Source organism: Lissotriton vulgaris, chromosome 9, assembly GCF_964263255.1.
Source record: "Lissotriton vulgaris chromosome 9, aLisVul1.2, whole genome shotgun sequence".
In the NCBI taxonomy this organism is placed as follows: domain Eukaryota; kingdom Metazoa; phylum Chordata; class Amphibia; order Caudata; family Salamandridae; genus Lissotriton; species Lissotriton vulgaris.
Genome location: NC_141697.1, coordinates 1,058,916,668 through 1,058,942,068, shown reverse-complemented (window position 1 = coordinate 1,058,942,068; position 25,401 = coordinate 1,058,916,668). Strand labels below are relative to the sequence as shown.

The 25,401-nt window shown below is 41.5% G+C and overlaps 1 protein-coding gene across 4 annotated transcripts in view; it reads left to right on the top strand.

The window, feature by feature from the left end:
* TWF2 (twinfilin actin binding protein 2) overlaps nucleotides 1–25,401 on the top strand; it is a 296,705-nt gene that overhangs the window by 249,641 nt on the left and 21,663 nt on the right. For all 4 annotated transcript variants that reach the window (XM_086939020.1, XM_086939017.1, XM_086939016.1 and 1 more), the window contains one exon: nucleotides 22,162–22,283. In XM_086939020.1, the coding sequence (XP_086795146.1) occupies nucleotides 22,162–22,283 (122 nt within the window). The remainder of the gene's footprint in view (nucleotides 1–22,161; nucleotides 22,284–25,401) is intronic.

Here is a 25,401-nt window from a genome sequence, read left to right as displayed (position 1 = left end):
AGCCAACAACATTTCCTTAAGAATAGAACATGTCCCAGAGGTACAGAACAAATAGGTGGATACTCTAAGCAGAACAGAAAAGCAATGCCTCCAGTGGGAGCTCAACCAACGGCTTTTCAAGGTTTTTCTGTGTTTGGGTTCTCCAAACCTGGATCTTTTCACCACTCGTTGCAATAAGAAGTGCAGCTTGTATGCCAGCAGGTACCCTCAACCGGGGTTTTGAGGAAACTCATTCCATTTCACGTGGACAGGGATGTTCGCATATGCGCTCCCCCCATTCCCACTAATTACCAAAGTCATACACAGAATAAAGGGGGAACTTTGCTGTTTCATACTTATAGCCCCAGCATGGCCAAGGCAGTGTTGGTCCTCCGAACTTCTTCGCCTATCAGAGTGCTCGTACATACTTGTCCAGGCAGCAGAGAATCTTTAGTCGATAAACGAAGGGCTCGTTGAACATCCACAAATCAGTTCTCTCAATTTGTCAGCCTGGCTCCTCACAACACCAAGTTCGGAACTCTAGGTCTCCCTGAGGATTGCGCTTCGATTCTCCAAAATGCTTGTGCTGCATCTACAAACAAATGTTACTCTGCTAAGTGGAAAAGGTTTTGTTAATGGTGTGCCATCCTCTCCATCTTCTCTTGTCTACACCAGAGCAGATTTTCCCTTCTCTGCTGCAGCTAGCAAAATCAGGACTCACTCATTTGTTTATTAAAGTTCATCTAGCGCCCATCTCTAGATTCACGAGGCCTTCTGGGCAATTGTCATTATGGTCCAATAGACTGGTTAAGGAGTTCATGAACGGCCTTTTTCGGGTCTACCCTCCAATTAAGCCTCCTCCTGTTATTTGACAACAAAAGCATTTTATCCCAGCTTATCACATCACCTTTTCAACTGATCTGCAAAGCGGATTTGAAACGTCTCTTTTGGAATGTAGCTTTTCTTTTGGCTATCATTTCTGCAAGAAGGATAAGTGAAATCCAATCTTTCACAGTTCAAGATCCATATTTGCAATTTCGTGACAATAGTGTCACCCTACGAGCCAGGCGTTGCAATGGTTCCGCTCCTTCCTCGATGATCGTTCCTTCTGTGTTGCCATCCCCCCCTTCAAGTCCGACTTCCAACCTCTGGCCATGGGGGTTCCGCAGGGGTCCTCGCTGAGTCCCACGTTGTTCAATCTTTACGTGAGGCCGCTGGCTGATGTCGCTAGGCAATGGGGCCTAACTTTGGTCTCATATGCCGACGACACACAGCTGGCGGTTACTCTCAGCGGGGACGCGGAGCAAGAGGCCCCCAGGTTTCAGTCTGGACTGAAGGCGGTGGCTAGCTGGTTGACAGGAAACTGTCTCCAGCTCAATGCCACTAAAACAGAGGTGATGGTTGTCGGTAGGGGAGTGGAGCTGTGGGGTGACCAATGGTGGCCTTCCGAGCTGGGACCCACTCCGACCCCGGTGTCGGAGGTGAAAAATCTGGGGGTATGGTTGGATGCGGGCCTCTCCTTTGTAGGGCACACCAAAAAAAACAGCTGCCTGCTGTTTTGGTCTGTTAAGAGGTTTGAGACCTGTTCTTAAATTCTTTGATGCCCCGACCAGGCAGTTGGTGATCCAGGCAACTATCATCTCTCGCCTGGATTACGCTAGCTCTCTCCTGGCTGGGGCCAACCAGGCTGAGTTAACTCGCCTGCAGCGGGTCCAGAGTGCTGCGGCCAGAGCTATTGTTGGCTTGCCCAGATTCTGTTCGGTGGCAAACGTCCTTCGCTCCCTACACTGGCTTCCAGTGAGAAAGCGTATTCTCTTTAAGGTCCTTTGTCTTACCTTCAAGATCTTGAGAGGTATAGGCCCTGAAATCTTGTCTAGCTGTCTCTCCTTCTATGTTCCCACCCGTACCCTCCGTTCCCAGGGCTTGGCCCTCGCTGTAGTCCCCAGATTCAGACTCAGCCGTATGGGGGGTCGCTCTTTCAGCGTAAAAGCTGCATCAGCTTGGAACTCCCTCCCTGTTGAAATTCGTTTGCTGGAGGACCTCCTGACTTTCCGGAGGGCTATAAAACATTCCTGTTTTAGCTGCTTCTCTTATACCTTCATTTCCCTGTTGTGTTATGTTCTCCTTGTCTCTGCGCCGGGACGCTCCTTGGCTGGAGTATCTGTGCGCATAATAAATTAATATAACATAACATAATCTTAAATTCATCCCAAAAGTGGCAACATCTTTCCACTTAATTGAGTCCATAGTTTTGCCAACATTCTTCAGTAAACTGTCTTTACCTGGAAAGAGGGCCTTGCAGTCTCTTGACATCAGATGCGGTCTGAAGCTCTACCTAGAGAGATCCAAAACCTTCAGAAAGACAGACCAACTCCTGATTTCTTTCTCCACCCCAAGAAAAGGACAAGCTCTGTTGAGGGCTAGTATTGCTCACTGGATGTCTGCGATTAGTGCTTTCTGCCTTGAGAAAGCAGGAAGACCACTATCTGAGAAGGTGAAGGCACATTCTACTTGTAAAGTCCCCTCTTAAGCCTCGCTCGCAGGGGTGCCATTGCCTGACATCTGCAGGGCAGCAACGTGGGTTAGTGCCCACACCTTCACGAAGTATTAGTGCCTGGATTGCCTGAAAAAGGCAGTTGGACATGCTGCGTTACGGCACCTGTTTTCCTAAGGTATGCCAATTTTGATTATGTTCATATACATTATTGTTTGATATTTCTGTCTTTTAATTTTATTTTGGATTTGTCAAGCAGTATTTTTCAGGTCTTTTTCTTAAATTCAGGCTAATGGTTTTCAATTTTGCTATGTTATTTTTATCATGGTTGGATGGTTTGCCTTACCCACCTCCATCATTTTCTGGATACTGCCATTCAAGCATGTGAATCTATGAAAGATAAAATACTGAAGAGGAAACAAGTTACTTACCTGCACACTGTGGTTCTCCAGTATTGGTATCTTTCATAGATTCACGTGTTTCCTCCCTCTTCCCCATTAAGGCTCACCACTTTCATAACTCTTATCCTTTATTTACACTTTTACTCAATCTGAGGTATGGTGACTCTGCAGGGCTTCAGGGCCTCTGCTGTGACTGGTTGACGTTTGAATGTATTAAAACAATGTAAATTGGCTAAATATGTCTATTGTTTTCAATGTGATTCTTACAATCTGAAAGAGACGGTTAGTTATGGATTCTTCACCCTGGGATTACCCCCAGGCGTCAGACTGGGCACTACTTATATTACTGTTACCGTGGTGCTTCCAACATAACTACTAGGAAGATTAAAGCATGGGAATCTATGAACGATATCAATATTGGAGAACCACAGTGTACAGGTAAGTAACTTGTTTTTTATCTCTGCCACTCTGTGCATTACAATGTTGTGTAGAGTAAGGAGCTGATCAGCACACTCTCTGCCCTTACGGAACCCAGACTGTGCTTTTCAGAACTGCTTGTCCAGAGCATCAGAAATGCACTGTATAAGGATTTTCCACAGGATTTTACTCTGGATTGTCAGAAGGGTGATTTCATTTCAATTGTTACAGTTGGTTAATGCTCCCTTCTTTGTAATCTTGGGCATGATGATTTGGATGCAGTCAATGGGTACATTCTTTCCCTCCCAAATCGATATAAACAGTGGTTGGAGTATTTTGGTTGATGTTTCAGGGTCTGCCTTGAACATCTCTGCACTCAGGTTGTCTGGCCAAGAGCATTTCCATTTTGGGAGATCGGATGGCAGTGATGATTTCTTCTTTCTGTGGCGAGGCAGTTTTCACACCCAAGTCTGTCCCTGCTTCTTGGATGTCCACTTCACTTAATGGTATTGGTCTGTTCAAAACTTGTTTGAAGAGCTTGGCCCAGTGTGCCTCTTGCTCTTTTTCTGTTTGAATAGGATATCTACCTTGCCCATGATGGGGCTGGTGTGTGTTGCATGAGATTTACCACTGACTATCTTTGTGATGTTAAAGACCATTCCCCGATTGTCCTCTACTCGCTGCCACCTATGCTTGGCTGGCAAGGTTATCCATGTACACCCACCTGACTGCTTTTGTTATTCTTATGACTTCTTTGTTTGCTTTCTAATTGCTGTGAGTTGTTCTTCTCCTGCAGCTCTCCGATATGGCCTCTATGAGTTTATTTTTTGCTGCCTTACTGTGTCCTGTGCTCTCTGTGACTTGTCTTAACCATTCTTTCCTCTGCCTTGTCTTGGTCCCCAGGCATGCTTCACTGCTCTTCAAATGTAGGGAAAAGACCTGTTTCCATTTCTTGTTGACTCTGTCTGTGGGTGGCTCAGACTGATTTTCTTTGTCTACCAGAAGTTGGAACCTATTTTTTGATTTATAAAAAAGAATGCTTTCTCTATCTTAAGGTCCTGAAATATTGCCACCTCAAAATTATATCATCCTGATGTTGTGCTTTCTGTTTGTCTGGGCTTCTGCTTCACAAGAGAAATCACTAGATAGTGATCCTTGCTAACGCCACCTCCCCTCCTCACTCTGACATCTTGTAGTGAGCATCTCCAGATTTCCCTTATTAGGTGGTCAATCTGGTTTCTGTCTCCGCCATTGGTTGAGCACCATGGTGGTTTCTGAATACGACAGTTGGAGAGGATAGTCCCACCTATGGGAACATAGTTTGTGGTGCAAAACTCCAACAGTCTTTCTCTGTTGTCATTCATTGTTCCATAACCTTTGTTTCCATTGGTTCTGTTATGGTTTGTGTTATTTCCTGCTTAAGAATTAAAGTCTCCCATCACATTAAGGTCCTGGTTTGGCACGGTTTCAAGCTGAGCTTGCATCTGTTGGAAGAATATGTACCTGACTGTTTCCTCTGTATCATTAGTTTGAGTATAGCACTGGATAATAGTGATTTTGAGGTATGTGCCTTTTAACCTGGCTGTCATGAGTCTGCTGTTGACTGACTTCCACTCAATTACACACATTTCTCTTTCCCCTTGCTCAGGATGATGGCTATCCTTTGTGATGTTGGTCATTGTCCCTTTCCGAGTACAGTACCATCTCCCCTTTGGATGTTTGTATTCTGCCAGATCTGTTCCACCTACTTTCGTTGGCCCCAGGATGTGTAGTTTGTAGCGTCTTGGATGTTACTTGAGGCAGCATTCCTATATCGTACATACTCCGTATGCTCCAGAATCCAACTCTGGTCTTGTACTTGGTGCTTTTGTGATCTTGTCAGTAATTTCCGTGTAGCTTTGACTACTGTTCATCATACATGGTTCATGCAGAGACTCTGGTAGTCCCTCATGCCAAGAAGATTTAGTGGTTCTTCCTGCTGCTTCCGTATTAAATGTTTTTTATAGGACAAGGTTGTTAGCCTTGGGCTCTACCACCAACCTGTAGGACCAGTGTAACACACTTTTTCTGATACTTCCCTTTGACCTGTCCGACTTGGGTGACCCTGCCAGGAGACTATGCTCACCCTATTATAGATCTCCAGGTTATTGAGACACGCAAGCCCCTCAACCACTTCAAGGTGGCGATCTCCTGTGGAGTGAATATTATTACTTTGACACGGATTAAGTCCAGTTTGTCAACCTATAAAGCTGAGCACAAATAGTCCTAGCTTAATCAATATTTGTACATTCTTCCATAGCAATATTCCTGATCCCATAATATTGTTAATGTGGTTGGTTCTTCCCTGGAACATTGCAGGCCTTCGTAAACATTTGTACTATATTGAACATGATCACTTTTATTAGCACATTTGGTAGTATACTGCTTCAAAATAAGTTTTAAGAGTGACCCAGTGGTTCTATTAACAAGGTTGCTTTTGTTCCTTTGCCAGTAAACATGCTCAGACTAATACATGTTGAGGCTTAGATATATGCCACAAAGTTACAAGTAGTGACTTTTGAAGCAGCTGATATATTTCTATCCAATTACACACTGGCCATTAAAAGGTATGTCTAACTAGCTTTGGTAGTGGAAAGTTTCAATTTTGATATGGGCACCACGTCAAGATTAATGCATTACTCTTTACTTTATTCCTATACTAGCAGTCCTTTCAAAGATCAAAACCAGAGAAAAAAATAAACTTTAGAAAAACTATGTTTCACATTATCCGGAAACGACATCGCAGCCAACACTGATTTCACCGATCGGAAGTCATAGTGCATGTTATAGTGTCCTTTAGAGAATAGTCATCCCTTTTTTCTGTATGCGCCTTTTTGATCAAACTCTTTACTCAGTCTTTGTACAAAATAAAAACACTATGTAGAGCATGACGCTGAGGGAACTAATAAATACCTCACTGACTGGCTGAACTTGCTCAACTACTGCGAGATGAAACCTATATCTTGCACATAAACCGTTGCATGAAAATATAGGGTAACCTACACCTTATGGATGCCAACTCCCTGTGCCCGTGGGAAAAAGAACAAACGCACACACTGGTTTGACGTAAAAAGTATTTGAAAGTGAACTCAGCAGAGCAGTGTGCCTCATCCACATTATTTTTCAGTATCCTCCCTAAATAGGCCTTCCACACCATCATGCCCCTTTTCAGGGAGAGTCCCAAAGCATGAGGGATCAGTCCCCCCTTTACAACTGGCTCACATGGCAATTGTAGGTGCTCCAAAAGGCTTCGTAATCTATATCAGGAACTGCTGAATCCCCGCTGGTCTTCAGTCCACTGTCCTGTTCTCATAGGTCTTAATAACATATGTACTTAGCAGAGCCTGAGTGTATCTGGAAAGGCTAGGTATGAAATGATCTGGGTATTGGATTTTCCCACACAGCAATAGTAAATGTAACCCCATTTGAGTTAACATCTTGTCCAATGCTCAGACATCTAAAACTCCTGCAGGAGACCAGACGTTACAGCTTAGCTAACTTGGCTGAGAGCTCTTTCCTGGACAGAAATACATCCTGCGACTAGGAAAGGGTTCATAACTGAAGTGCCATCCATAACTTGGCATTCTTGGAAAGATGACCTGTGAGAATGCTGAATGGAATGCATTGATGGTTCTGTAAGCCACGCCAGTATCTGCTATATCTGTCAGAAAATTTGCTACATAGACCAGATCTTCCCCTTCGGATCCAGACATCTTTTTGGACAGCAACCGGACCATTTCCTCAAAGCAAACCTGTCTCGCTTAGTCAGAGTGGCCACCCAAACCCTTTGGATAAGGGCATCCAGTTGGCTCAAAACTCCAGGGATCCACCGGGATCCACCAACTTCTCAGGTAGCCCTCCACTCCATTCGGCAGAGGGCTCTTCCAAAACCAGTTGGAGTGAATACGCTTGAACATCTGTCAGACAGTTCTTGTACTGGGGAGGAGTGATTGGAGAAACACACAAAATTTCCAGTAGAACTGAAAAACCGATTTGAGCTTTTTAAGGCAGTTTTGTTTGAACACTATCCGTCTCATTCCATATTCTTCAAGGAAGGCATCAACTTCTAAAGCCTCCAGGCCTTGGGGCCAGCTGGAATATTTCTGTAGCTAGCAGAAGAGGCATGAGGGAAAAAGATCCATTTCAAACGGCTCCCACCTGGTCACAAGGTAACTGAAGTTCTTAGTCCAGCATCCAATTCCTTGAGGCTCACGGATATTTGAAGTTCCAGTCTGCAACAACCTTCTTGGAACCTGGCAGGTTTTCTGCCACCACCAAAATTTACCTTTCGAGTCAGCAGTAGTACTTGGCCTTTTCTTCAAAGATCTTTAGTGTAGTCCCGTCCAGGTGGTTGATGTAGCTAATTGCTAAGATGTTTCTCATTCTCAGCAGGAGGGAAAGGCTCACTAAGCCCCTTGTCAGACACATCACTGCGAATGACCCCACTAGTAGCTCTAGGCATTGATGTGTAACAGGAGGTCTTTTACACACCATTCTCTACCAGTGGAAATGTCTTCACAAAGGGAACCAACCACTTGAACTGGCATCCAACATTGTGATGATATTTGGAGCATTCGCAAACGTTCACTAACTTTTAGCCATTGCCGGCATTCCTGCCCTAGCTTTCTCAGTAAGAGAGATTAGTTCCGAGTACTTTAGACCTTTCTACAGATGTTCTGCTTTAGACTTTAAAGAACCTGATAATGAAGGGGCCCTGGAAAGGACTCCATCATCCTTTAACATACTGTTTTTATTCAACTCTTTTCGTCGAGAAAGGTGAAGGAAGGCTGCTGCTCAATTTACCATAAACCTTAGAAAGATCATTCCAAAGCACCACCTTCAGTTTTTCTGTGTAGATCAAAAACCTGAGCTCCTGAAGGTGGATTGTATTTGCAATGTGAACTACTTCATGAAAAGGAGGTCGTTGAGGTAGACTATCATTCTCAGATCTCTGGCCCCTCCCAGGCTGATAAGTTTGGTTTAACAACATGGTGATGAGAAGAGGCTAAACTGGAGTACCTGGAACTTGAAAGTCCGGAACTGTCAGTGAAATTGAAGAAATCTGCACTGTGTGCTATTAATGGGCTTCAAGTCTAGCTTTACCATCAAATCCTTTGGTAGATGACATCCCAGGAGATAGCTCCTTCCATCTCGGTAGGTCAACCACTCAGTGAACTGAGTCTGATCGCCGGTTCAGAGATCTTTTTTTTCTTCTGCAGCTATAACAAATTGCTCAGAAAATTTGTAGAGAGACAGCGGGATTGAAAGATGGCCCCTTTGTCTTCCATTTCCAGTCGGCTCCCAGTTCTGCCGCATATCGATCCTTGAGTGTACTCTTCTATTAGGAAATAGGTAAGAGCAGACTCTGTTGATAATGCTTTGGAGAACCATAGAACCTTACCACCATCTGATGTTCCCAGGCATGCCTTGTAGACTAACGCATGTCTGAAAGAAATCTGACAACCTTCCCCCAGTCTTATTTTGGAAAGAGTCATCAGCCTTACCTGAGAACCCTCCAGTAGAAGTACCTGTTTCTTTGATTCTCCCACGGCCTTCATAAACCATATATGATGGGGAGACAACCCTCAAACTCTTTTCTATCTTGGTACTGGCCACTCCGCTTAAAGCTTTGATTAACCCCTTCCACACTCATGACGAGCTGGGCTCGTCATGGTGTAGCCTCCTCATACACTGATGACGAGCCCAGCTCGTCATAAAACAATATAAAAAAGCAAATCCCAGCACAGGAGGGGAATTGCCTTAGCAGCCATGGGGTTAAAACCTTGCCAATAGAGTATACAAACGGTCTGCACAGGCTGTTGCAAATGGCTTAATTCCTTTAGGAAGGGCTTTCTTAATAGTCCCCTCCCCCCAGCCACTGGTCCAGCCTTGGATGTGGCCAGTTGTGCAAGGTTAGGGGCTACTTTAATCAGAAGAGAGCACCCATGCACGATCGACCAGGCACAGTTACCTTTGCCCAAAAAGCACAGTGCCTACCTTGCCCAGTGCTAGTGGATACCGGGTGAGATAAGGGAGCCTGACACCTTGACTTCCTAATTCAAATCAAGAATAGTCATAAAGGGGCCTGTGATGTCAAGCAGCTTACCTTAGAAGGAGGTTGACTTTATCTGCCAAAAAACTGTCCGAGGATTTAGGGTAATAAAGGTCAATCAGCTCTAGCTGTGCCCTAGATCAGGGGCTGAGTTAGATCCTCTTAGGGGCTTCACCCCCAATGTCTAGCACCAAGGGTGACTGAAAATAGGTGTTTTCTTTGATCCAACTTTCCCAGTGTTCTCATCCTCTTTGCGCTCTCATTAATGGTTAGAGTTACTGCATTGTTTGCCTCCTGATAGAATGGTAGGGAATATGGGGTACATGTATTCTTTAAAAAAGATATCCTGAAGACATTCAACGACAGCTGAGTGAGAAGGGTCATCAGTCTTCCATTTTGACTTACTTTTGAACGGTGCTGAATACCCCTCGAGCCCTTGTATCTAGAGGTCTCAAAGACCAAATGTGTCAATTTTCTCCTTTAGAAAGGAGTTCCAGGCACGTGGCAGCACAAACTTAGTTATCTTCCCTGGGTCTGCAGTACCCCAGATACCTTGTGGATAGATGTCTTGGTAAAGGAGTCATTGCCCCAGAACCAAGTGGTTAACTAGTTTCCAATTTTTTTTTCTCCAGCAATCAGTCTTACAATCATTTAAAACATCAATTTAAGAGCACTAAATCATATCAAAATCTACAGAAGATAAAAACATATACAAAGCAATCCGCTAAATAGCGCAACAGTGTTTAAACACTACATTCTGTTACAAGAAGGAATCGGCAATTAATCTGATATATAAAAGTGCAATGAGACAATAAAAATATGCGAATCAATCTAGGGTTTACTGCCTAAAAAACATATACATCCCAAACAATTAAATAGCATAAGAACTTTTTAGGGGGCAGGAATCCTTCTTAGTATAAACCGTCTGCCAACACACCTAATGTGAGAAAGTGCAGAGGGGCATTGCGGAACCATGCAATTTAGGCAGGGGTTAGCAGCAAATTACATCACGGTGTATCTACAAATCCTTAAAGGCTATCTGGTAAGGGTGATGCCTAGCGTAGTAAGCAGCTATCTCAGGTGAGGCCACATAGCCCATAGAAATGGAGCTACAGAGTTGACCACAAACGTGTCATCTGGTTTAGAGCACAGCCCCATGGCTTGATTTACACATCTAATCCCAAAATTCAGAAAATGGGGCGAAGCCGTCGCAGTCGAGCATAATTAAGGTTCCCAGTTTTCCATTTTCTACTGATTTTTGCAGAGAAGTACAGACCAAAAACGATGTGTTTTCTGTCGTATTTATTTTGCAATACAGAAAATTGTGTTTCTTGTGGGTGACTCTCTATGCTGTCCTTCATGAATTCCAGGCCAACAGCGGAGCATAAAGACCGCATGGGGAGGTAGAAAATAGAATGAGATGTCCTTAAATACAGGCATAGCTTATCATATATGTGTATATAATGCTAATATGTACATACCTGTGGGTGTAGTGTTTTGTTACTTTTGTCTTCCCAATTTGCTAAAAAGAAACTGGCATCAAAGTATGAGTGCAAGTTTATCAGGTAAATAAATGTAGAAATATACCATTTTACAACTCCATTTACTCTCAAAACACAAAATAATTACTGATAAATACCAATAACTGGTAAAAAATAAATGTGGATAAATACAGACAGAAGTGTTTATTTATTTTGAAAGTTTTGTGTAGCTTGAACAAGACCCTTGCTGGTATCAGAGCGCTTTACAGGGCAAATATAGGTGATAGACAAATAACTAAAAATACTATGAGTTATGTTAATACAGAAGTGCTAACTAATACAGACTATCTAAAAAACTGTATAAATAGTTCAAATGAATTTGACCAAGAGAATCGAATTCACTTTTTTTTTTTAAATGCCGCGGACTGGTTGAGTCTCTAAAAATAAATACCATAAAACCGGGAGCCCTAAGCATAATCATATTTGTTATAAAACAAGTTGCTTATCTCTCCAAAGCTACAATCATAGTGGACAAATCTATTAGCAAGCATATGAATTCATATGCAATAATCTCTGTCCAGTAAAATACCAGGCTGGAAATGTATGTACAATGTTCGCTTCAGGGTCCAACATATCCAAGTATCTAGAGCGCGGGGGTGGGGGGGGGGAGAGATGCATAGGTGTTACTGAAGTAGTTGCTCGTAAAAAAAACTGGCGAACATTTGCATACCCCCATAGCTCCGCCCTGTACTATGCAGCCACCACTGCCCTTTGTTTATATATTTGCAAGATGCCTCTAATGCTTCTGTCACTCACCAAATACCTAAACTTTAAGACTGCACCTGCAGTTTGTCTCCAAACAAATGTTGCCTTCTCTATTTGGCTGCCCCAATTACATTTTTCTGAAATGTTTCCAGGGGTACACCTTCAACCGAAGGCTTCTGCCTAAAACTGGGAGAGGGCCTCCGAATCCTACTCTATTTTGCTTCCATTAATAGTCAATGACCTCTTGAAGCAGTATTCCTCAAAACGTTTTAACACCAAAATCTTAAGAAAAGAGCTGGATGTTACTCCAACTGGACCCCACAGTAGTAAAAATGATTGGAAAACATCCCATGATGACATATCGAAGGGCAAAAAACCTAAAGGATAAATTAATCCATAGTCCTTTCCAAGGAAAGAACATCAAAGGGAATCAATGAGTGAAAACGAAGGGCTTTGTGAAATGTTTTGGATGTAAGGTTTGCCAAATAGCAAAAGCTACAACTGAAGTGCGAATGGCAAAAAATAAGATGTGTAATATCAAGGATCTAATAACCTACAAGAGTCAATATGTAGTCTACGTCATAGTGCCCCTTCCATTTGAAATACATAGGGAGCACCATATGTGAACTAAAAAAGAGAATTTTAGAACATGTCGGAGCTACTGTGAACAAAGATCGAGGAAAATGCAGTGGCAAAACATATGGAGACCAACCACGATGGGAATTGGAAACTGCTAGAGCAGGTGTCGGGGACAAGATGGTGGTCGCTGCTACACCGTAGTGCAATGCCTGACCGGAGCTCCTGCTTTTCCTGAAAAAGAATGCAGAGCTAACCCCCATGTGATGCTTGCCGAAACCGACTGCAAGGAGGTGAAGCCTGTGAGAGCTCACATATATTCATTAGGCACCTGTATCGGGCTCATGATACTGCGGTTTCTCATTAAAAGGGCTTGTTCCGACTCAGACCCAGAGGCTTCTACTTTGACGGTGAGCCAGCCTTCACAAACACAGCATAACTCCCAGTACAGTTCTTACCGGACATCCAGTTCACCCGGTGGGGTGATGGCTCCAAAGGGGATTGCTGTGTCGGCGGCTGCCAAAGCGGCAAAAATAGCGAAAATGGCACAGCGGGAGAGCCCAGAACAAATTAGTGATGCAGGAGGGAAAGCTGCAGCGGGGGTCCCCTCCGAGCCGCTGGCTCTAAAACCCTGAAGAGAGGCGCCGCCACCTCGATGAGAGCTCAGTCGACCGGTCCTACAGTTGCCGATCTCTTTCTTGGAGCCGCAAAACCAGTTCCGGGTCAACAGGGGCAGAGCAAGCCCGCTCTTTCTGACGAGGCGGAGAGGTCTGCGACTGGAGCCGGGCTTGTTGGCATGACGATCACTGGCACGGAGAAAGCTGCGCTTGAGCCATGCAGGGATTGAACAGCTGCCTACACCAGCTGAAGGAGGAAAGAGGGGTGAAGGTACGCCTCATTCATTATTACTCCCGCATGCAGTTGAGACTTTCCCTGTCTCTGATGATACGCCAGGTACTACTACTTCGATTGAATCTAACTCTGATAATGTCCAAGCATTACCCTCCCTTGATAAATTGAGTAATGCTCAAAATATCCAACAGGCAAAATGGGGGGGGGGTCTGGGCAAAAGAGTCACCAAATCATTGACGCTTTTTGTGAGGCTGGCTTAAATGATTATGAAATAGAAAAGGACCTGAGTGGTTTCTTTTCATTCTCGGAGAGAGGTGAATGGTCAGATGACTATGCTTCCTCCACCACAGATGAAAGCTGTAGTGAGCAAATGGATGTGCCGTGTTCCAGGGTTAAAACTTCCCTAAAAAAAAAAAGAACGAAACGGCATGAATTAAAAGATCTTGCCTGGGATTATACCGCAAATCCGCTCACTACTACTCTAGAAACCTTGTCCAATGAACAGCCGGGGCAAACAAGACACTATCTTACAAGCCATCTCTATACATCGCGAGGAAACACGCCAGGACGGCCGGAAAAATCAAGCAGCAATGCGCAAGATGCAGGGGGTTGTGCGCAAACTTGCCAAGACATGCAGCTCATTCGGTGGTCAGCTCACGGAGTTAGAGACAAGGATGGTTTCCAATGAGTCCGAAATGGCTATCCATCAAGAACGGGTGGACTCACATGAAGCTCAGCTGATAGATGTGAAATGGAAGTTGGAGGAGTTTGAGAACCTCCAACGAAGAAATAATCTGCGAGTTCTTGGTGTCCCGGAAGGGGCAGAAGGGGGGGGGGGATCCTTGTTCTTATGTGGTGGACCTTTTTCGAGACTCAATGCCTGAACTTACTGGATGGAATTGGGCTTTTGAAGTCAAAAGGGCCCACCGTGTTCCTCTCACCTTAAAACATCCACAAAAACCTGGGGGGTACCACCGTGCCATTTTGGTCTACTTCGGCAACTTCCTGCTATGACAACCGGTCTTTGAAAAAGCCAGACCCGAGTCCAAAAGAGTCAGAAACTAGGTTGCTACTTTATGCGCCCAGATTTTTGCCACTCCACCGTCGAGAGGCGATGGAGGTTGTGCCAGCTAATTAAGCCGCTCCAGGATAAAAAGGCGCAAGCTTACCTTAATAATCCTGCTCGGCTTAAAGTGATCTGGGAAGGGCAGACTACATTTTTCCTATCCGAAATCAAGGCTAAAGAATGTCTTGATGAATTATCAGCTTAGGCTAAGGCAGGATTAGCACTATCAGTATTTTTTTAGCGCTATTATTTGATTTACATGCTTAGATTTAGATGTTGCATAGATGTTGTTTAGAGGCCTTGATCTAATCGGATACAGTAGATATATTTATGCATGTATACATGAGGGTCGAATATGGGATATAGTAATGTAATGTAAAATGTAGATATATGCACATTAAAAAAAAAAACGGGGAAAATATAGCTTGGAGCTCGGCATTTGCAATAACAGAAATAACATAAGGAGCTCTAGTCTTTTGTTGCACGTTCATCACCAGCGGACTCTTATGGAGTCTGTTTGTCTCAATTTGGGTGGGGGGTGCGGTGGGGTGGAGAGTTGGGTGGTTGGGGAAGTGGGTCAAAAACTAAAAAAGGATGCAACTCCAAATTTAATATCATAGTAATGCAGCAGAAAGTAACAAAAGCAGCAGGAGTTCGTATACAAAAGGAAATCGATGGTTTGAGACGTTTGAAAATGTTCTATATAGCAGCAGAAGGATTGATGAAACTTTATACTAAACTGTAATGGGAAAGATAACAATCTGTTCCTGGAACGTGGCAGGATTAAATGATAAAACTAAGGGTGCAGTTTTCTGAATTAGTTAGACAAGGTTCTTTTGATATTGTCTGTCTGCAAGAAACCCACCTTCCCTGGCAAAAGAGAGAACTATTAAAACTCTTTGGTTATAACGTTCTCGCTCTTCAACACAAACCTCGAACATCTGTGGGGTTGAGATCATGGCCAAAATAGTTCTAGGAGTACCTAATCGTAAATTAGTGGATTCCCAGGGGAGGTGGGCTATTGTAACACTGACATCAGGCATTACCATTTGCTCGGTTTATCGTTCTAACAAAGATGAACCTCAAATTTTGGAAAATCTTGAACTTGCCTCTTGGCCTAAATCAATAATAATCTGCGGGGATTTAAATATCTCGCTAGGTCCGACATTTAGTAGGCACATACAAGATAAATACTCAGGTCGAAAACCCAAGGTATTCAGTGCGATAAGTCATCTTAGATATAGTCATGATTTAATAGACATTTGGGATTTAAAAAACCATCATGATCCTGGATACACATACTTTTCATACCCATACAACAGGTATGTTAGGATAGATGATGTCCTCATATCACATGACTTAGCCACTAAAGCAGAAGTAAAGAAGCTTCCAAAAATTATATCAGACCACAATCCTCTAGTTCTGATACTAGATATAACTAAATTTACTAGGCCGCATACCAATTGGACGTTTGACAGAAAGCTCTTAGTTGATGAAGGCTATGTTAATTTTATCAAAGAGTGGGCAGAGAGATTTTTCGATATGAATCGATATAGTGCTTCTAGGGGGGTAGTGTGAGATTGCTTTAGGGCAGCCCTCAGAGGGGAAACTATCAGTTATGTGGAAGAACAAAGAAACAACAGGAAGCCAGGAACTTACAACTAACACAGGATTTGGTTAAAGCTGAAGAAGAGCATGTTTTAGCAGTAACTCATGGCAACAATGGAGTTCATATCCTTCATCGTATAATGATCCTTAAAATTGAATTAAATAGTTGGCTAACTAAGCGCTCAGCTGAGATATTTCAGATACATCGAAATAGTTTATACGAGAATGGCGAGAGAGTTGGCAAGCAGCTGGCGCTCCGCACCCGGCAGAAGGCCTCATATAATTCAATAGCCTGTATTAACATAAATGGCAATGTATATACTGAACCCGATGAAATAGTCGAAGGGTTTCGGCTATATTACCAGGGGCTGTATCAAGATGATATTTTACAAAGTGCTACAGAAGTCCGGAATGCTGTGACCAAATTTATAGGAAATACTGAATTAGTAAAAACACAAGATGACCTAACTAAGGAAGATCTTGAGAAAGAGATCAATGTCTCTGAGATACAGCTAGCCTCAGGGAAGGCCGCTGGCCCTGATAAAGTCCCTCTGGAAATCTATAAAATATTGGGCATTGTGATACTGCCCCTGCTACATGATTTGTCCACCGGCATACAACGAACCGGAAAGTCTCCAGATTCTTGGGGTGAAACGGACTTAATTATTTATCCCCCGAAAAATAAACCGGTCGAGAAACCATCTTCATACCGACCAATTTCTCTGATTAATTCAGACTTCAAACTATACGCTAAGATCTTAGCCAATCGGCTCGGGAGGGTCATTGAGCATCTGGTCTCCCCCTGGCAACATGGTTTCATTCCAGGTAAAGGCACGACGGGTCATATCCGCAGAGCCATTTCACTTTTTGATTTCCTGTCCAGTGTGGGGGGCCATATGTCAATGATCCTCCTTGATGCCGAGAAGGCCTTTGATCGGGTGTCGTGGGAGTTTTTGTGGAGGGTGCTTTGTTTAAATAATTTTGGGTCCAATTTCATCAACTCGATTAAAGCCATGTATCATCATCCGAAGGCAAGGTTACAGATAATGGGCAAAGAATCTAGCATTATTAATATATCTAGGGGAACGAGACAAGGATGTCCTTGCTCCCCGATTCTTTTTGCTCTTTATATTAACCCTCTGATTATCAAGCTACTACAGGACCAGAAAATTAAGCCCATAAGCATAGATGACTATGAGACAAAGGTCTTTGCATACGCCGATGATGTGGCTATATTTAACACCAAACCCCGCTGAGGCAATTGCACAAATAGATATAATTACTAATCAATTTGGCTTATATTCTGGATATTCACTCAACAAAGACAAAACAATTATCATATGCACAGATAATACTGTATATGATGATCCCAGGCGAGTAGAGAAGGCTACCTATTTAGGGATATGTTTAACATCCAAGGTAGAAGCGATTAATAGACTAAACTACGATCCCCTAATTGAAAGCATAGAGAAGGACCTTAGGAGAATTAATAGCTTACATTTATCTATCATTGGTAGGGGGAACTTTCTGAAGATGAATGTACTTCCAACAATCTTATATTTATTCCGTGCAATACCATTAGCTGTGGAAGACAGCACTCTCAAAATAATAGACTCGCAACTATCATCCTTTATGTGGCAATATGGGAAAATCAGGAGATCACTTAAATATCTAACGTTACCACAACATAGAGGGGGCTTAGCACTGCCCGATATCACGCTATACCACTGGGCTGCTTTCCTTCAACAAATGATTCCCCTGCTTAGTACTACGGTTCCAGGCACAGACACTTTAACATCAGAAGTACCCTCAGTATATGAACTTTTACTAGGGAAGAAATCTCAAGGCCTTTTATTAAAACAATTAGAGCCAAGCTATTTAAAAAACAAACACATTTAAGACAATCAAGAGTGCATGGAAAGTATGGAGAAAAATCTTGAGGTTTTTTGACAATTCCAAAATATAACAGGTACACCCCTTTTATGGGGCTCCTCATTATTGCCCTTACTAGTAAACTATGACCAGGCTAAAAAATGGTAAACGATAGGCATAAGAACAGTTTGGGACTTCTGTGGAAGTGAATTAGATTACAAATTCTCAACCATACAGAATAAATTTGAAATCCCAAATTGCCATTTCTTTAAATTCATGCAGGTTAAAACAATTCTCAAATCAAAAACCCCTAGGATTTTATTAGAAAGAATTCTACTTCTTAATATTATGCTACAAAATCATTTAGAATTGGGAAATTATATGATCTACTTTTAAATAGTTTATATGATGATTTGGAGCATACTGAATCTTCCTGGGCTTCAAGACGTACTAATCCTAATGTGGATATTGATAAGAGCCTACTTTTGACATCAAAGATACTCCTGTCCTCGAGTTTAAAAGCCCAATTATATAAAACTATATTTAATTTATACTTCACCCCGGCTAAATTGTTCTTATGGGGGAAAAGATTGGACAATCACTGCCCAAGATGTGGGTTGGGGCATTCCAACTTAACTCATATGTTTTATGATTGCGACAAGCTGTCGGAGTTAGAAAAAAAAATGGGTTGAGTAGTTATTGGGAAGAAGTATTTGGATATCGATTAGTGGTTTCTTCTACGTTTTTTATTCTAGGCTATGATTGTACGCTTGGTTTGAGCAAGGTGCAAGAATCCTGTCTCTTTATTGGGACAGCGGTATATCGAATTTTATTAGCAGCTAGATGGAAAGAAATAACCCCTCCAACCTTTCAAATGTGGCTTGCCAGATTTTTGGCTATATCGAACTAAGAAACTGCTATCTATTCAGTTAGGGGGAGACATTTTAGATCGCGTGGTCAAAAAATCTGGCTACCCATTGATAATTGGATAAAAGGTATAAAAGGTGGACTTTAGAGTGGAGAACTATATTGATATATTGTGTATATATATATATATATATAGCTTACATTGTGTATATATGTGAATATGGAATATTTTAATGCTATAATACTTAACCTCCCTATAGCCGAGTATAAATGTTGCTGCTATTACTGAACTTTTTAACATTAATCTGCTGCTATTCTTTTCTCTTTTATTCAACATGCCCTTTTATACTTCTGTCGAACTCTTTATGTATCCATTTGCTGCTAATTATATGTCCGATACGGCTTTTTACTATGCATTAACTGGAGTTGCATAATAAACAATTTTTTTTAAAAAAAGGGAATTGGAAACTGCTAAAGTTCTATGCACTGGAGACCATAACAACAAGCAATAGAGGGGGAAATGAGGAGAAAAAACGATGTGATAGAGTATCACTGCAGATCATGAACTTGCGAACCTACACTCCATTCGGCCTGAATCAAAGTGAAGAGCTATATGTGCACCTTTAAATAGAACTGAAATGTAATAGAACGAGAAAACACTAGTTTATCTCTCTTATGAAAAGTTTTTTTGAATTTTTTGTTTTGTTTTCACTATGCACTCAAATATACAACACACTGTTTGTCACTGTTGCTAAGGAGGCATATAAATGATAAAGGGGTAAGGTTTTTAAATTGACCAGATATGGAGGGTCCAGGCTAAAAATACAAATAAGTGTGATCATGATCATTAACCCACTGGAGGGTAAAAAATAAAAGATAACAATCTCTTAACTGGTCTAATGATGTGACTGGATAAATGCCCACTAGAGGGCAAGATGGAGAGGATAAATATCCCCGCAACCGGACAAACTTTAAGAACCTGGGAGTGTCATAATCACGCATAGTATACTATCTCACTGTACACTACATTGAAAAATTAATTATTGTTGCATTCAAAAATGTTTAGACCCTTACTATATACTTACTGTTTTATTTATTTCCCAAATTATTTTCACAAATCACATACTTAATTAAAGGTATTCTTATACTACAGCTCCCAGAATGCAGGGCGACAGGGAACAAGAACAGTGAACAGGATAATGCATCATGTGACTATTGAAAATGTTTTTATTGGCCCTTGTGACCTTTAACTGTGTAAATTGTGATCTTGTTCTCGGAGGAGAACGAAACGCGTTGGTGCAGGGTAGATGTAATACCAATAAAGGATTGTTTAAAACACTGGATCTGGGAGTGCGACCCTTTCTCCCTTTTTTCGAGGGATCTGGAAAATATATACACACATGTATATGAACACACACTAAGACATGACTTTTACAATTTATCACATAAACATTACATCCGGCAAATCATGGCTACTGCACCTAACAAACACACAAACATATAGCATCCTCCAATTCATTTACCTGACATTAAATCACACACAGATTCCTAGTGATATTATATTCGTGCTCATAAAAGACAATATATATCAAGTTCATACCTTGAGCTTATAAAGCATTGAGTGCGCCAACATTCATTAATAATATTATAAACCAGGTATTAGATACCTAATAAAAGAGACCCAGAGGATATCTTATGTTTCTAGTTTGTTACAACAGATCATGTTATCTTGTATCACATTAATAACACCTCTTTTGTATATCATCCTCCTTTCTGGAATTCGCAAATAGTGTAAAGCATTATTGGGTCGAGAGTTCCCATTCTGAATTAATTTACTCCCTTTATAAAAACTGTTTATTAAATGCAAAAACCAATAGAGCATCATAGTTAAAGTGAGAAAATATAAATCATGACCTCCCACTCACTTTTATTCAGTGTATCCGATGAATCTTAGTCAATAGTATAAATCAAGCTGTGGTCAAGTTACCTGTTCCTCAGTAGGCCCTATAAGAACAGAATAATGACAAAATCTACTGTCGGGTCCTTAATTTCAATTTTAAAGCTAGTGTACAGCCGACAACTGTATATGAAATTATCCAGCATTCAAGTGAAAGACCAATATCACTATAAACGTATATATCCAACAACCCAATAAGAAGTAAAAGAAAAGAGAAAAGGCCAGTCTTTCCACTAATGTTCCCGGAGTTCTTGACATTAAGATAGATCAGCAAGTGCACCATTCCCAGAAACAGTATCCAGGGTGCTATGCATATTGCAAAGACTAACACGAATCCCTTCCACTCGAAGCCTTCTCGTGTACTGTTAATATCCCTATCCCTTCTTTGTGTGAAAGACTGTCCAATCACATTGTCCCAAACTTCAAATGGCCCAATCATCCAACTACTCATAATCATCAAACTAAAGACTAACCACTCCTTTTTGACTAGAGAGGAAACCACTGACATTTAGGATCCGATTGGATGAAACCATCCCCCAGTGGTTAGGCACCAATGTGCCCAAATAGACATAGTCAGGAAAGATAAAAGGGATAGTTTTACAATCCAAAACTGACCAGAGAGGAAACTCCGCTTCACGTCTTGATTGAATGAGGGCTCATCCAATAGGAAGATCCAAATGCTCAAACTGTTTCTCAAGATAAGCTTCATGTTAAGGTTACTTCAGTTGTAACTTATGGTGTAGAACGTTATTTATCTGAATTCCTTCAAGATCTCCAATCATAATTGAGAGTGAGGCCAAGATGGGTTGCTGCGTTGGTCTTCACTCTACTTTGAATTCAGCTGGCTGTTTATTGATTTCGACTTGGTCTCAATTCAATTATTCCTAGGTGAGCGGTATAGATAGTATTCTTGCTGTTTACAGCTGATTGAATTATTTATCTTGGGTGTCAAATTAAGGAGCTCAACATACAAGAATTTGCAGCAAGATGGCCTAGCCTCAATTGCAAGAAGTAAGCCATTTAGAGTCACATTGTATAGATTAGATTATACAGATCACACTGTTCTACACTATCTTTTTGAAAAAGTTGATTAAGATGCACCTTTAAAATTAAGACACTGCTGTACCCGAGTCGCCATCAGCTTCTATTTTTCAAAGTAGAGATGCCTAGTTGGAGACATGCACTGTCTCCTCTGTGATACTAACATTGAATCACTTTAATAGATTTTTTTTTTGGCAGCAGCCAGCTTAACATTGTTAGAAATTCACTTTATTACACCAGTTAATGCAAGTGAAGCTGATTTTGTGTAGAAGAGCAGGAACAACTGTGAAATAATGCAGATGTCACAATAGTTTTCAATTATTTTATATTTTAAGTAAACATTTTGTGATTTTCATTTTTTATCTATATATTTTCACTGTTTATAAAGTATGTATATATGCTTGGCAACAAATTTGAATGAAAGTTCCTTTAATTAGAAAGAAAAATCATATACGAGAATAGGCTAGTACATTTGGCATTGGGTCAAATATCGAGCTTACAAGGATTTTGTCTGGATGGTGAGTGTTTAGTTAATGTAACAACCTAAATTATCATTAGGGCACAAAAATTGGGGGTTACCTTGAAGACTATACTTTTGTATTCCTACAACGCAAATAGACTTTTGGGGGCCTAGGCCTAGTCAAATGATTGATGAATTGCTCACCTATTTGATGTTTACCTTTGTTTCTTTCAGTGTTTATTTACTCCATGCCAGGATACAAGTGCAGCATCAAAGAGCGTATGCTATATTCCAGCTGCAAGAACCGCTTGCTTGACTCTGTGGAACAAGACTTGCAGCTGGAGATTGCAAAGAAGGTGATTTTCATTTGTCAGTGGTTGAACTTTGTCACATATGCCTTTTCTTTTCATTTATTTTATGTATGTTTCAATAATTTTTCTTTACATTTACAAATACCTTGATGAACACAGAGACCCCTCGAGATCAGCCTTCCAAATTAAATTACGAACCTCTCCCCACAACATCTTCATCCCTCTCCTCTCAGAAACTGAGAACATTATGCCATCATCTTTTATGCTGCTGCACCGACTCCATAATATAGCCTTATAGCCCGCCATAGCGGGCTATACCGGCTATTAAAGGCCCGCTGCAGCGTTAAAGTCCGGAGCCGAAGGTGAGGGACTTTAACAAGGCAGCGGACTTTAATTGCCGGTATAGCCCTGCTAGGAAGGGCTATAAGGCTATTAGAACATTCTGCCACTAGAGGGCAGAATGTTCTAACAAATAAAACAAAGCCTTCAGGGAGCGTGAGGGGAGTGAAATCCCCTCAGGCTTCCTGAAGCCTTTGTTCACAGCCAGAGCTGTGAACAAAGAAACATTGGAATGTTGGAGCTCTGGCTTATACCAGCCATTATAAGCCCGGAGCACTCCATTTTTTTTCAATGGAGCTACCAACATTCCAATGTTCTAATTCTCCATAGGATTAGCCTTTTAAATCCCAGTGTTCTATAGTTTCAGCTGGCACATTGCTGTATCTTCACTAGAAACTCTAGAATGCCATAGTCATGTCTTTGCCTAAAATTTCTAGATATCCAACAGAAGGGCCCATTGTGTCTTAAACTTCTTGCCATTACCTGTAGTCCAACAAGCAATGGTTTATATAGCCATCCTTTGCTATATACATTGTAGCCGTTCATGGGTATCATGCTTTTATCTCCCAAACTTAGCAAGAGTCTGCGTTTCATTCAGAAGCAATTGTGTTATCAACATTCCCCTTTGGGAGAACAAGTGTAACTGCCTCAGGACCAAGACGCATAAACAAATCTCTTCTGTCGCAAAACTAAAGATTCCTTCCAATATTTGAAATATTTCTTCTCAGAAATTCTTCTTTGCATTTATTAACTTGGTTTTATCCTGACCACATTAGTTATACAGCTGGTACCATCAAAGAAAAGTTTTTTTTTTCCTCTTTAAAAGCTCAACATAAAAGCACAATTGTAAAATGAAAAGTGTTAAGACTAGAAACTCTGCAACTCTGGGCATTAAACAACGGCCCCCCGCGGCGGGATGCCTGGCTTTCACCTTGGGGATGCCCTGTAGGGGCTGTCTCACAGGGAAAAGCCAGGATGGGTTCCCAAGGCAAGCGCGGAGATACCCCTTCGGGGGTTGAATCAGGCGCTATATAAGAATATAATAATAATAATTATTATTATTATTTTTCATCTGATTTTAATCTATATTTATTAAGTAGAAAGAAAGAGTGCCAAACTTTCGGTAAAGAGATTAGGCCAAAACTTAAGGTGAAGCAGGAAAATTGGCATGTTTAAATATGAAATGAAGAAAGGGATCTTGAATTGTGTGCAACCGTAGGAGGTGTGATGTGTTCAGTGAGCTATCTCAGTATAAAAATACATGTCAACAAGCAGAGAATACCCATGTCAGACATCGAGAAAGGTCCATTTAAAGCTGTTAGGACCAGCATTGTAGCCAGTTGAAGAAATGAGAATAGTAGAATAAAAATCCATTTTAACTTTTTGGAAAATGTGTAAGCAACTGACTAATTCTTAAAGGTCGATACGAGAAGATATTACTGAATGTGTGGCAGCCATAGCCCTAAAGGATATGAGCGTGGCGATAGAGACAATTGTGCACAAGCCTGAGGATGAGAACTCTAGTACAGTAGTGTAGCTCTCCTCATTTTTATGGAGAAGAGGGTCTCTGTAGTAGTGTGTAATACTGTGGGAGTGTACTTAAGGCATGAAGCATTGCTGAGGAGGGAGTGAAAAGCACTGAAATAGAAGTGAAGCAACAGGCAGATGATTGCTACCTGGACTCCTGTGGCCCGTGAAGGTAGACTAGAGCTACTCATCTGGCAACAGAAAATTTTAAAGTCCTCGGTTTCCCAGATTACTTAGTAAATAATTCAGTTTTGAAAGTTGATGGGAAGTTATTAGCTGAGCAACTAACACCGGAAAACGTTAACTTGTGTGCGTGTTTCAGATGGTTTGTAGATTACCAGTAAGAGCACCTTTCAGCTCAAGCACAGGAGCTAGTGTTTAGAGTGGTGACCATTACCAATTCCTGCCCTGCGTGACCCTCTACTTTAGAAAACTGCAACCATTTAGCAAAATCTCCCTGTCAAGGGGCGGAGAGTTCTTCTGTTTGCGGACTTATTTGCAGGGACTCTGGCATGTAGGATGGTTATCCAGGCTGTGCAAACAGAGATGAATCGCCGCTATTTTGTATCTGCCATGCCTTAACGTGACATGGGATGGCAAGAAGTTCATATTTACACAGGTGTAAGCCACAAGCTTCTTTCTGGAATCTATGAACACAAACACCATTATGTTAGAAGTGGGTTAGTAGATATGTGAGCACAATGCCTGTTCCTCCCGTTTGGCACCTGTAGGCATGTGGTGTTGGAGAAATGAAGATTAATTTGATGAGGCCTCTTTCTGGGGGGTGCCACAGTTGTGGGGATGATTCCTCCCACATACATCTTTGTTCTCCTTCTGTCCATGTTAGATGTGTCCCCCTTGACTCGAATCTTTTCGAAATTATTTCATATGCACATACAGTATGGAATTTCTTTGTTTCCCCACTTCTCCACACCTTCTCCTTACTTCTCTTATTTCCTGTTCTTTTTCTTTCAGCATTTGATCATGGTATATTTTTAGTTGACATGGCACTTTATTTGGAAAACTTTGAGTGATGAAGAATGTTTTATGTTTTTTGCACGGCGCACTGAAAATTTGCTACGTGGCTGGATACGCTGTAATTGATTTGCTCAATTTTTTGTACCGAGTAAGAATGATGTGCACATAAGACCGTTACAGTGCACTGTTCATTGGTACTAATAAATGAGTGAAAGTGTGTTTATTAGCACTCCTAATACAAATTGCAATTTATTTAGCCACATTTATCTTCACAAGCATAGCATATATAGTATATATGCAGATATGCCAATTGTAAAGT